The sequence below is a fragment of the Gadus chalcogrammus genome, chromosome 15 (assembly GCF_026213295.1).
Source record: "Gadus chalcogrammus isolate NIFS_2021 chromosome 15, NIFS_Gcha_1.0, whole genome shotgun sequence".
In the NCBI taxonomy this organism is placed as follows: domain Eukaryota; kingdom Metazoa; phylum Chordata; class Actinopteri; order Gadiformes; family Gadidae; genus Gadus; species Gadus chalcogrammus.
Window position 1 is genome coordinate 2,487,175 of NC_079426.1, and position 12,554 is coordinate 2,499,728.

The window sequence follows — 12,554 nt, forward strand, 5'->3', positions numbered from 1 at the left end:
TATATGTCAGAATATCTGTTTAGGTGCTTTGAGTTCACTGCATTCCAGGGCTGCATTGAACCAAGCACATCTTATTATGTAATATCTTATATTCAGGGATGCGTTAATATTCCAATGGATATTATATCTATATATTTAATATGTTAACTCACGGTTCAATATATAGCTGGACTAATAGAGATTATATGACAATGGACAGAAAGGGAAACAGTCAAGTGCCATGTTCTGGATGAATGTTATGACGTTCAGTGTTGTGTCTTTCAAAAGAGTGGAAAATAAATTAGATATCAAAACATATATACATAATACTGTACATTGGATCACATCTGTGGAACATATATTTATTTTTGGGTTATACCACCTATCATAAATAAACAGTGACTCTTCACGCTTAATGGCAGCCACAAGACCTCACTACCATATTTCTATATTTCTTAAGGATATCGTTGGAGCTGTCGTCGAAGTAGAGCACTGATATAGCGTTCAACTTGGTGGGGGCACAGCATGGCTTTGGCACGTTATCAGGAAACATTAAATGAACCTGGAAGAGGAAAAAGAAAAAACAGAGATGGAAGTGACAGGCAGTTAATAAGTTGTTTGTTATGCTAACACATGTTAGCGTTGGTGTAGTTTTTCCTCTTTTAGGAATGCTGGTCAAATAAGCGTTGGATGCAGGCAGACAAAATACGCACCAGGGTTTGCACAATGGCATGATTGGTCGCATTCATGTGCGCATTGAGAGGGAAGGAGCATTCTCCGTCGCAGTAAAAAGCTGCGTAGCCCTCCGTTGCAATGATCCAGTCCTGTAGAAGAGGAGGAGGAGGAGGAGGAGGAGGAGGAGGGAGGAGGGAGGAGGGAGGAGGAGGAGGGGGAGGAGGAGGGAAAAAAAAGAAGTGTCTTTCTGTGAGTACCTTTTCAATAAATTTACACACTCAAACCAACATTTTTTCAGTACGGCCGTAGCCCACTCACAACCCAGCCAGAGGGCACCCCCACCATCACACTTCACAAGAATGCATGGAAATCGTGTACAAAGTATGTGACAAAGCAATATAACACGTGTTTGCATGGGCATTCAGTAGAAAACATTACACGGTTTAGAAGGCAGCGGCGTGGTTATACATTCAAGTGTTATTGAAGCGTTCAATGGGTTCAACAGAAGTCGTGCGTAAGCGGAGGCCACTGTCATCCGCCAAAAAAGTCAGATACGACACACGTCAGGGGATTTAGAGACTGGCACAGTGCGCGGTACCTCAACCTTATTTAAGAACTACCTTCAATTAGATCCGCACAACTTGCTGTTATCCGAGCAACGTCACGCTGGCCTAAAATTAAAACTGGATGAGGATGTGCAGGCCCCCAAAGATATCAGCGAGTCGGGTATGAGCCTGCCAGGTTGCCATTAGGAAAGGTTTTCTTCAAGGTGCTACAGTGTCCTTGGAGAGAATAGAAGGTGTCCCTGTCTTTCATTGTGACCGGAGAGCGATGGCGACTTCCATTATCGTAACACCGAATACACCGTTGACCTCGCCGGAGTTGTGGATTACGTGGTTATAACGGTCGTGTTGCATACCTGCCAGCCCAGGTCTCTAAAGCTGACGTAGAGTTCATGCTTCTTGCAGGCTTGCTTTTGTTCACTCATGTTGAGGTCTGGAAGAAGAAAAAAAGAAATGAAGAAAAGTGGTCAACATAACTTAGTGTTGCTTAGAGCCGAAATAATACAGAAATAATGTAACATACATTTTTAAGCCACAGTTACTGGATTGATGCACTGCTAATGATATATAATAAATATGTCGGGAAAAGGTACGTGGGTATTGTTCAATTGATTTTAAGACATAAATGTTAATCAGTATCAGTATTATCATGGTCCTGATGCGAGGTGTGGCTTATTAGATCTACCTATATTTGAGCACAATGTGATCAAATTGGATCCTGTGAACCCTGTTATTACTGTAAGCATATATACATTTAATTAACATATTGTTGTATTACACACAGATCCAGACGCAAAACTGAAGCATACTGATTCCACTTAATTAAACAGCATTCAACCGTTTTCGGCGACACATGCTCAGTAACGTCTGAGGTTAGGGGTCGGCGAGCAGAGAGAGCCGGCGTGATCGGCGAAGGGGCCCCTACCTCCGGCGCCGGGGGCCCGCGACGTCTCCTGCTGCCCGGCGGACTTGTTGCGGTTGGCGTTCTTTCTTGCCCCCCGCCGCCCGGATGGAGCGCAGTAGCACCTCGCTGACCTTGAAGAAGGCCACCAGGAAGGGCTGCTTGGACTGGGGCCCGCCGCGGCCCACCAGCCCCGCCGACTTCATGTTGATGCTCCTGCCTGCGGGCGAACCAATCAGAACGCGCCACGTCAGCTCACACCCAGTGAAACCGTCAAACGCTTTTTATTCTCGGACTGTATCCGTTTAAGTCATTTTTGGTATTTTTTCCCCCTTTTCTTTTTGTAGCCGTTGAACAGAAAGTGATTTAAACCACATACATGTTAAATATAGTATAGAAATACAGTATTTATGTTTGGTATGTATTCACATGGACTGAAACCCCCTCCCTCGAGCGCCTCATATCGTAAAAAGGGGCCTATACTAACAACTCTAAAAACTCTTTATTAACCGTCCAGAACAATGAAAAGAGAAGCTGGAGGTTCCCCTTACCGTCGAGCGTCTCCACACAGAGCTGCAGGCCCATGTTCTGCTGCGGGTTGACCACCCAGTGGTTACTGGTGGCTGTGATGTCAAACACCAGCCACCCCCCATTCAGACGCCCGCACCTTCTTGGAGTCCAGCGAACATCTCTGCGTCTCTGAATGGATAATGGCGTTGTTCAAAAGTGAACTCCTCAAATTAGATTTAAACAGTAGATATACATCAGGCAATATTAATATTTAGTTGATTAAGCTTTTTACCCTTGTAAACATTGAGTTCATTTTTGGGGCTGATCACCAAAAGTATATTCCCAACCAACACATAAATACATTTGCAAATCATACAACATTATATTTATTACATGGCTTTTTTGAATGCTCAATTCTGAATGATCAGTTACGGCATTCAGTGGTCTGTATTGCTGGATAGCAGACATAGATTGCTGTGTGAATAACAGACGTTGCTACGGACGCTATTTCAACCGCAGAATCTAATGGCACTACTTTATTGTTGCTAGCAGTAGCATAAATCAATAATAAAAGTTGACGCTGTAATCAGAGAGAAAAATGTTCCGCAAGCCGGTCATTAGAGTGAATAAACCTTGACAAGGCGATTGCATCAGTCTGTCTCCCTTGCCTTATATAACTCCCTTACTTATGTATATGTACGACCAACTAGTATAATATATAAACTTTTCTATCCCTAAAACAATTCTCTCACAAACATGACATTACAAGGAGTAAGCTAAGATGAAAACTATGTCTTGGAGTTACTTTCGTATCATATCCGGCCATGATTGAAGAGGTTCGAACCTCCGCACCAGTAGACTGAAACACAGTAGAGGGGATCTGACCCACCTAATGCTTGCTTTGAAGGTTTTTAAACTCTCGACAGGGTTGCCAATGCGTCAATTAGTTTAACTTTCTGGTTCAACCTAACTTATCCTTTTTTAATCTTTGAAGGTGGCACTTTAAATCTGTATTTATTATAATGTAACAAGTGTTTGAGTTACTTTGTTCAGTCTCCATTGTTTTCGGGGGACTCTTAAACCAAAACAATTGCTGGAACCGAAGATAATTTAGAAGCAGTCTGTAAGGATGTCGGGAGCTGTGACGCATTTCAGGGCTGAGAGAAGGTCTTGAGCACTTCAGGAAGCGGAGTTAAACCAAATTACTGACACGATCCAAACATTACACCACATGATGGATGAACACACACTCCGCACCACACGTCTCACGCACGCCACCAAAACCGCCTTCAAATCACAACACACCATGTGGTTCGGCCGAATGTAGCGCGACCCTGAAGCTCTAGAAGAATGCTTTTTTCTTTACGTTCCTTCTTTGGAAACTTGCCGTCACATTTTTCACATGGCTCGACAAACATGATATGCACAGTGTTGGGTCAGAAGACAAGTATCGAGTTATAGTTATAAGTAATGTTTACCGGAGACTATAAATCTGTCCGTAGAAACATTGAAGGGGCGGTCTGCAACCCCCCCCCTGTTTGAAACGGGACATGGTTTAGTGGCTGGGCCTTCTTCAAAGCCCCCAAGGGTAACGGGCCTATCTGGCCTTCCATCACCTCAACACATTTCTGGTGAGCTAATGTGGGCCCGTTCCTTAAGTGCACCCCTGTGCCTTCGGCTGAGTTATGGCTCAAACTTCCGGAATATTGTTAAGGGACCCAGGTGGTGGGCATGCGAGAGGAGAGGGTAAAGCAGACAGCGTACGGGCCCCCCCCTTGACAGGCCCGGTCCCACCACACCCCCTAATGGGCCCTCATAACCCGATCCGGGCCCCGGGCTGCCCTGGTAGGCAACACATAAGGGGTGCTGAGTGACAGGCCTTCAAGGCTTCATAAGTGGCCGGCCGACTAATGGAATCCTCTTTATCCCGGAACTATATTTGCAAGGAGGGCCGGTGAGAATGAAGTGGAACAGGGTCTGAGATAGCAGATAGCCGTATTGTGCGCCACGGACTGCTCCCTGAGAGATACAACGGTGGAAATCCACAACAGCTGCTAAAGAAATGTTCCTGCTCTGTTTGTTTTTTTTAACCCTTTTGAAATGGAGACGTTGTGGTAGGAAATAAAAAAGTTATTGCCGTATATATGTATTTCATATGTTTGAGAGCTATAAATAATGTGTCCCCGACCGAAAGAAAATGATTCAATCACAAAGAAATTTGTCTTGTGTCATTTGCAATTTAATCATCAAGTTATTTTTTTATTTATTAAGAGCCTGGGGAAGTGTTGCTTGAATGTAAAAATAAGACGCTGTACAGGGCTGGGAAATATATATGAAATTATACTTAAATGATATAAGAGAGCTCATTTAGCTTTTCTGATGCCAATTCAATAACAAACATTATTTTGGTTGGTGTTTCAGGCTTCAACAAGCTATGGGGTCGTTATGTTTCCCAAATAACTGTTTTAGCAGAACTATGAATGAAACAAGACACAGAGTCCTCATATCGACACGACACACAACAAATTATAATTTGTGCAAAACATCATAATGAATCAACAACACAAAGCACTGTTGTGTGAAAGACAACACACTACCAATAAGACCCTGCCTTCTGCATCCATCTCCCCCCCCCACCACGGTCGGACGCCGGTACTCACTTGTTGGGGAACTCCTTGACGACCTGATAGACGGTGACCTTGAGAGTGACGTTGTCGTAGCGGGCATAGCCCCGGTCTTTGTGAATACGAAACTCCGCGGCGGTGACCGCCTCCCCGTCCGGGATCTGGGTGAGGTCGAAGCGGAACTCCTTGTAGTGTCGCCGCTGGTGGGAAAAGTCTTTATCTTTCTCCACTGGAGAAGGAAAACACAGCGGCGGCCATGTTTGAACGGGAGAAAGGGAAACACAGTTACTCATCCGAAAACAGGGGCCTCGGCTCCCGCCCGGGGCGGGCGTGTGAGCGGGGTGGATGTGAAACGCCACGCTGGAATACATTCATCACATCTTCTTTCACATTCCAGCTCCAATCTAAACATTTTGACTACCTAGAAAAGCACTTTCCACTCCATTAAATCAGTCAAGTGAATACAGGTAGCCGCTCCCAGACAGGCCCTCTACTGTGCAGCTAACTGCATTCTCTGGCCGTGATGAATGGGCTGTCAGGGAGGGAAAACAGGCTGATTTCAATTAAAGACGCTTTCGTCGGCTTCTCACGTCACGCAGAGGGTAGTAGAGGCAGGAGCAGGCTCTCACATCATGTGACCGACGGATTCTTACCTCATTCCTGACCTCATATTGACTCACGCGGTTCAGATGATGCCGTTTACGATACAATGAGAGATATTCCATATGTAGGCCTATGTGTTTTTCCTTGCAGAAAATATAAAGCTTGAATTTGTGTTTCAGTTAAAGGGAAAGACTCCACGTCATGTGGCTATGACACGTCCGTAGACCTGACCTTATATTGACCCGGGATTGGCTAGCATCACTCACTCCTTTAACAGCCCTGTTAGGAATATAATGACGTTGAATAGGCCTATCTATGATATTCTCAGAAATTCTATTGGAGATGAGAAAAACACAGGCCGTGTTCAAAATATATGGGTTGCTGAATCAATTATGTTGAATAAAATTAGCAATAATAATAATTGGTATTGGTTTAAGTCTTATCCATCGTTTTTCAAACCAATTAGTTGTAGTGGGTTAATTTAGTACTTTACAGGGTAGGTCTTATTATAGCAATAGTAATCTGAGGGAATATTGTTACTGAGGAGGGTATATATAAAAATGTACAAGAATTACTTAATGTGATAAAATAAACTTTTAAATTATTGAATCCATTTTTCCCATAGTTTTCCGACATGTTGTTTGCACCTAAGCAATTTGACTCTAGTGCTTTCTATTATAACTATTAATTTTATTATTAGTAGTATTATTGCTACTATTATCATTATTATTAATAATAATAATGAATGCATGTAGCCTATTAATTATATGATTATTACTTCTATTATTAGTATTCGTATTAGCAGGTTAATAATATCATCATTAGTGTTATTAGTATCGCGTTGTTGTTGTTAGTGGTAGTAGCCTATGGGTTATTATAGCCTCAGTGAGTGACTCGGATGAGTCACAGAGTGGTTTGTAAAACATTTGAAGTTAACCGTCAACAGTGAGCTTGGAGTGTTCTGCCATAAAGAGCAATTGAATACTTCACTGACAGTCCCCAACATGAGAGCGGAGCTTTCAAGGCTGACAGTGTGCATGCCCCGCTAGCGCTAAGTGGAAACAGATGGGCCCATGGGCCAAGGTGAGGGATTAGTTCTCCAACCAGCTCAACATATATTCAGCTTTACATGCATCACGGTCTCTTTGAGAAGAAAAAAACATTCCTTTGACTTGTGATTATACTGATACACATTTTGTTTCTGCTTTATAGTGCATGGCGTGGAACCTACAGGCCAATTTGTGAAGCTGCGTTCATCTCATTATCGACTTTGTATCACATTACAAAAGAAGCCCGCTGTTTCTGAGCCTATTAAATGTAACTGATGCTTAAGTCTGATGAAATAAACAAAAGCGTTGCGCCCTCAATTAGTGGCAAAGACAACGTTGGCCTTCGGGGAGAGGGGATAAACCAGGGTATGAACTACACAAGGCATCGCTCTGCCGCGTTCCGTCTTAACAACAGGAAATAATTGAGAACAATTTTCCCAAGGTCAGACAGTCATCTGATAAGCTGCTCTGAACCGCTGGGTCAAGGGTCGGCTGCTACCGAAGAAACTGAATAATTTAACTATCCAGGAGAACTAAATGGACAGCTTTAAAACGCCTAGGCCTGCCTGCATTACATGCCACATTCCTTCAAAGTTAGAACAACTTAATTAGGTCATAATACACGAGTGGGACGAGGGATCAATCTGTTTCAAAGAATAAAGAAATAAACGATATGATCCTACTTATCCTCTCCAAAATACAATATAGGAAGTATGAAAAATAAGAAAGTATACTGAACACGGGGAAAATGCCCAATATTATCCTAATAACACAGACCTCCAGCTCCATCAAAACAAACAAAACAAAAACCAGTGCAAAAACAACCGAACTAGGGTGACCATCTGACGCAACTAAGTTAACACCAACTCACCTAAGTTAACAAAGCTCATGACCATGTCAGCATCGTTGAGGAAGCTGGTGTCTTGGGCCGCGGCGGCGGGGGGCAGCGGTGGGCTCTGGCTGGTGAGGGGTGCCGCGCGGTAGTGCGCCATCCGGGAGTAGCCCTGGGCGGACGGCGACGCATGTAGCGCCTTATTACGCGTGGGGGCTCCGTAGTGCTTCCCGCCGTAGCCTTTCCCCGCGCTCTGCGGCTGCTGTATTCCCTCCTCCTCCTCGATGGACATGGCGTTGTACAGGTCGAGCATGAACAGGGGCGCCGAGGACGCCTGCTTCCCGGGCGAGAAGGGCCTGGGGCGGTGCGGGAGACCGAGGATGGAGAGGATCTCTCTCTGGATCTCCCTGCGCTCGTGGTTCCGCAGGCGCCTATAAATAAAGCTGGAGTGCACGTGGTTGTCGCTGAAGCCGCAGTGGGCGCCGTGCAGGGCGCTCAGGCAGCCCCACAGGAGTCCCAGCAGGCCGACGGCGCGGTTCAGAGGCTTCAGGGTCGTTGCCATGGTGATAACAAGTAGCTCGAAATGTCACTTAAAGTTGAGCCAAACTACATCGCCCTAGCCTATTTATTAAAAATAGTTTTAAAAAGAACAGTTCTAACAATCACATCGCCTGGTTGTGATCAAATAACCACAGGAAAACAAAAGTTTGGATCGTGGGAGAAAGTGATCCACTGGTGGCTGTGAGGTCCCAGTCTCCTCTCCTCTGGATGGGGATTCTCCTCTCTGGACCGGGGTCTCCGGTCCTTTCTGGGTGGGGGTCTCCTCTTCTCTGGGTGGGGGTCTCCGGTCCTTCAGAGCGAGTCTGCAGCAGCCCTACTCCTCTTCGAGAAGCAGCAGCAGCACCAGCAGGTCATATTTAAAGCGCTGCACTGCTGGTGTAGTATGACCTGGTCCCGCAACTTTTTCCGCCTCGGTGACAAAGCACGTAGACTACGCCCATCCAGTCGAGGGATCCCAGATTCCTCATTGAATAAAGTGTGTTGAACGATGGCAAAGCGGTGGCGACTTGTAGTAGGCCTACCTGGAAGAACATGCTTCCACCAGCAGGATTTGTGGAGCAAGTGAAGTGATGAGGCATGTTGTGCCCCTACGAGTCCATCCCACTGAGGTGTGTGTGTGTGTGTGTGTGTGTGTGTGTGTGTGTGTGTGTGGTGTGTGTGTGTGTGTGTGTGTGTGTGTGGTGTGTGGTGTGAGTGTGTGTGTGTGTGTGTGTGTGTGTGTGTGTGTGTGTGTGTGTGTGCGTGTGTGTGTTTTTGTATACGCGTGCGTGTGCGTGTGTATTTTGCGCCAGCTAGCGGCAGCAGCAATAAAAGTGAACTGACTCGGAAGATGAATGTGGCGGCTCAAATGTGTAAAAGGAGACACTTGAAATCGGAGACTGGACTTAACAAGAGAAAGAATAATGACAGAGCCCTTTAATCACCCGAGTAATGTGCGGAAGAACCATATGTTGAGCCAACGTGAAATATATGAGTGAAAACCACCTGAACGGGGCCTAATGCGTGTTAAATCATTCAAATAGTTGTATATTTTTTATTTTGTTGTTTTATTACCGCACAGTGTCGTTGATCAATAAAGCTTAATGCTCCACACTTCAGCTGGAAATGCCTTCTTTATTGCACTGCGTCCTGTTTTGGTGAGGCAGCAAGTGTTTATGAGCATCACACAACGCTCCGGTTTAATCAGATTTCGCTGTATAAACGGGTTGATCGTTAAGTTAGATGTTACTCAACAGCGCCCCCTGGTGTCATGTGGAAACGTTGGTCTCTTAAATTTACCTTTCTACAAGGTAAATTAAAGGATTTTGTAAACTTTTCCGAGTAGTCTACAGGGGATATCTAAGAGAAGCACGTTATTTTCTGTGCAGAAGTGCTGCCGACATTGAGATTCAAATATTTTATATAATATGATTCAGAAAGTTATAAAAAAATGACGATTATTATTTCACAAACTTTAAAGAAAAAGCTTTATTTAGTTTTTAAAAATCCATTCAAAAATCCACACGGCGCACACAAGTTTTACAACAGCTCCTCCAATATCCACTGTTAAGAACACTAAGGATCCTTGAATAAATAACAATAAAATAAATCTAACACTAAAAACGACTAACCAAGCAACCTGAAATTCAGCCACATTACTCTTGGGGGATTAGACTATTGTAATGAGGGTATTCACAAGTAAAAGCTATTACAAGACATTAAAGTACATGATGTGTCAGTTTCCGGGTTTCTTACAAAGATTGGCGTTTCGTTTTGTACAGTCAGCATTAACATATTCCCCCTGAAATATGTGATTCCTCAGAAAGTTATCACAAAATAATTTTCTTGAGCACGGAAAATGTTTACAATAATGTGATGTACTTTGAGTTTAAACCCAGTGTTGAAAACATGCAAAGAAGCACCACAAGGGGGCACAGATGGGAAAACGTACCACCCAGGCGGCTTCCTAGTTGAAACGAATGGTTAATCCGAATTCTTGTGAGCCGTGTAGCACTTAAATATGCAACGGAAGACCTCCGTCAAAACTTGAAAGCCCCAAACTCTAGCAAGATCCATTGTAAGCCTATCTGGATAATTACAGCACAACATAACACACAAAATTGAAGATGAAGCTGTTGCTGCCGTATGAGGATGAAGAAGCATGTTGACATGTGGGCTATCAGAGGAGGTCGTGTCCACATGACGCAACAACAAAAAGACAAAAAAAACGCCTGTAAGAATGAGTTTTCTTCCTGAGATTGGAAATGATGGACCAGTGTTTTCAACTGCGTGGGTCCTGATGTGAATCTAGTCTAATCTAGGGGGGGGGGGGGGGTGGCGGGGTGGGGGCCTCAATAGTGGGTCCTTTACTGAAGGGTCCCGCCTCGACATGTTGCCGTAGCACAACGCCGGGTGACAAGCTCCGTTCTGACCCGGGCGGCCCGGACTGTCCCTCGCTTACCCTCGCCCCGCTCTGGCCGGGGGCGCCCGGTTACCCCGCGACCCCTGCTTGCTGTAACATGGGGAACCCATGGGACCTGGCGGACAAAACGTTACGGAGATTGGTCACGAGTCATTGTTGTGTTTTCCTGCGGAGTACCCAAACTGGTCCCTTGAGCAGGATGCTACCGACCGCTAGTCAGCATGTTGATGCAATGTATGCATACAATCGGATGAGAGCCACCGGCTCGATTTCAGGGTCGCATGATTACATTAACCAAACTCAAAAGAAAAGGCTCTGTCCGAACGGAGCCTTAATTTCAAGATGCACCATCGAGAAGCCTGTCGTCACGCTTTTCAGTACGACCCCCGTACGGATTCATCAGCCCTGGGTACATTAGTGACTATATCTCTCGGTGAACGTAGATCGCATCGCTCTACGTGCACAGCCAATTGATTTGCTCGTGTAGTAAAGATTCTTTTCTTGGGGCCCAAAATCCCTAGCGGCGCCCCTGTGCTCGTGGCTAAGGTTTATTTTGAAGTCAGCTCCGATATACAGGGCAGCTATCAGACCTTTAAAAATTAATTAAATGGTTGTGCTAAAATGGATTGATCAAATATCTATAGCCTTGTAGCAGCAGTGTTCTGCGGACCCATAATGCATATCAAAGGATCCCAGTGGGGTCCATACCCCAATATACGGGGAACCACTAGCGTCTTCGAATCCCGACCCCGGGGATTGGACTCGCGTCCTGATGTCCGTAGCCTGTAATTATCCCAGGTATAGAAGCCCATACCTGCTCCTTAATTACTTAATCCATTTAAGTTGTTTTTGGGTAGAAGCATCTGCTAAACGACTCACTAAGTTAATTAAATGCAAGTCAATACAGTCCAAGCTTGTACCTATAGTATGCGTGTGCAGTAGAAACCCAGATCTACGTTCTCCAGCTTGCAGGGTTCTAACACCAGGGGATGCATGTCAAGCTGTCCTCGAGTGAAGTGCTGCCTTCTGCAGTGTGTCTAACGGAGACTCTTTCCCCCTGTTAAAGGGTACATATGTACCACCAGGTGTGAGTGTGATTAGCCGTTACAAGCTCGTTTTGAAAATGTGCAGCTTCTGACATCACAGGTGGGCGTGTCCACCTAGATGTGTGACGGATAGATGAGCAACGTTTGCTCCAGTCCACTGGGTAGGCTGGTAGACTGATCTATCCAGCACACATCTAGGTGGACACGCCCACCTGTGATGTCGGGAGCTGCACATATTCAAAACAGATTGTAACGGCAGATCACACTCACACCTGGTGGCCGGATCGGGCCCCTTTAAGGGGACCCAGCCCCTCCACCGTGTCTTACCTGGGGGGCCCTGTGGCCCTGGATCTCCAACCTCTGATCTTCCTGGGTTTCCTGTATCCCCCTTAAAGCCTGGGTCCCCTGAGAACAAACACAAAGACACACACAAACACGGTGTAGATATTACTATCCATGTACTGGCAGTAAACAGGGCACACATGTCCACAATAACTATCTCATTGATCTATCTGTGTGTATACGCTGTGTATGAGTGAGTGAGTGGGTGATTCAGTGAGGTGAGTCAGAGTTTTAGTGTGTGCTTGCTTGCGTGCGTGCGTGTGTGTGTGTGTGTGCGTGTGTGTGTGTGTGCGTGCGTGCGTGTAGGTATGAGTGAGTATGAGTGTGAGAGCGAGCGAGTGTTTGTTTGAGTTAGTGTGTGTGTGAGTCAGTGTGTGTGTGTGAGTTAGTGTGTGTGTGAGTCAGTGTGTGTGAGTCAGTGTGTGTGTGAGTCAGTGTGTGTGTGTGAGTTAGTGTGTGTGTGAGTCA

The 12,554-nt window shown here is 45.3% G+C and overlaps 1 protein-coding gene across 1 annotated transcript; it reads right to left on the reverse strand.

Moving 5' to 3' along the window:
- Positions 1 to 261: 261 nt before the first annotated feature.
- Positions 262 to 8,830, reverse strand: LOC130404913 (bone morphogenetic protein 5-like). The gene is given in 9 exon segments (XM_056609858.1): positions 262 to 541; positions 693 to 803; positions 1,574 to 1,650; positions 2,143 to 2,195; positions 2,197 to 2,338; positions 2,670 to 2,764; positions 2,806 to 2,817; positions 5,289 to 5,481; positions 7,776 to 8,830. Coding segments are annotated over 9 exon segments (1,356 nt in total). The 5' UTR covers positions 8,299 to 8,830; the 3' UTR covers positions 262 to 391.
- Positions 8,831 to 12,554: the final 3,724 nt, after the last annotated feature.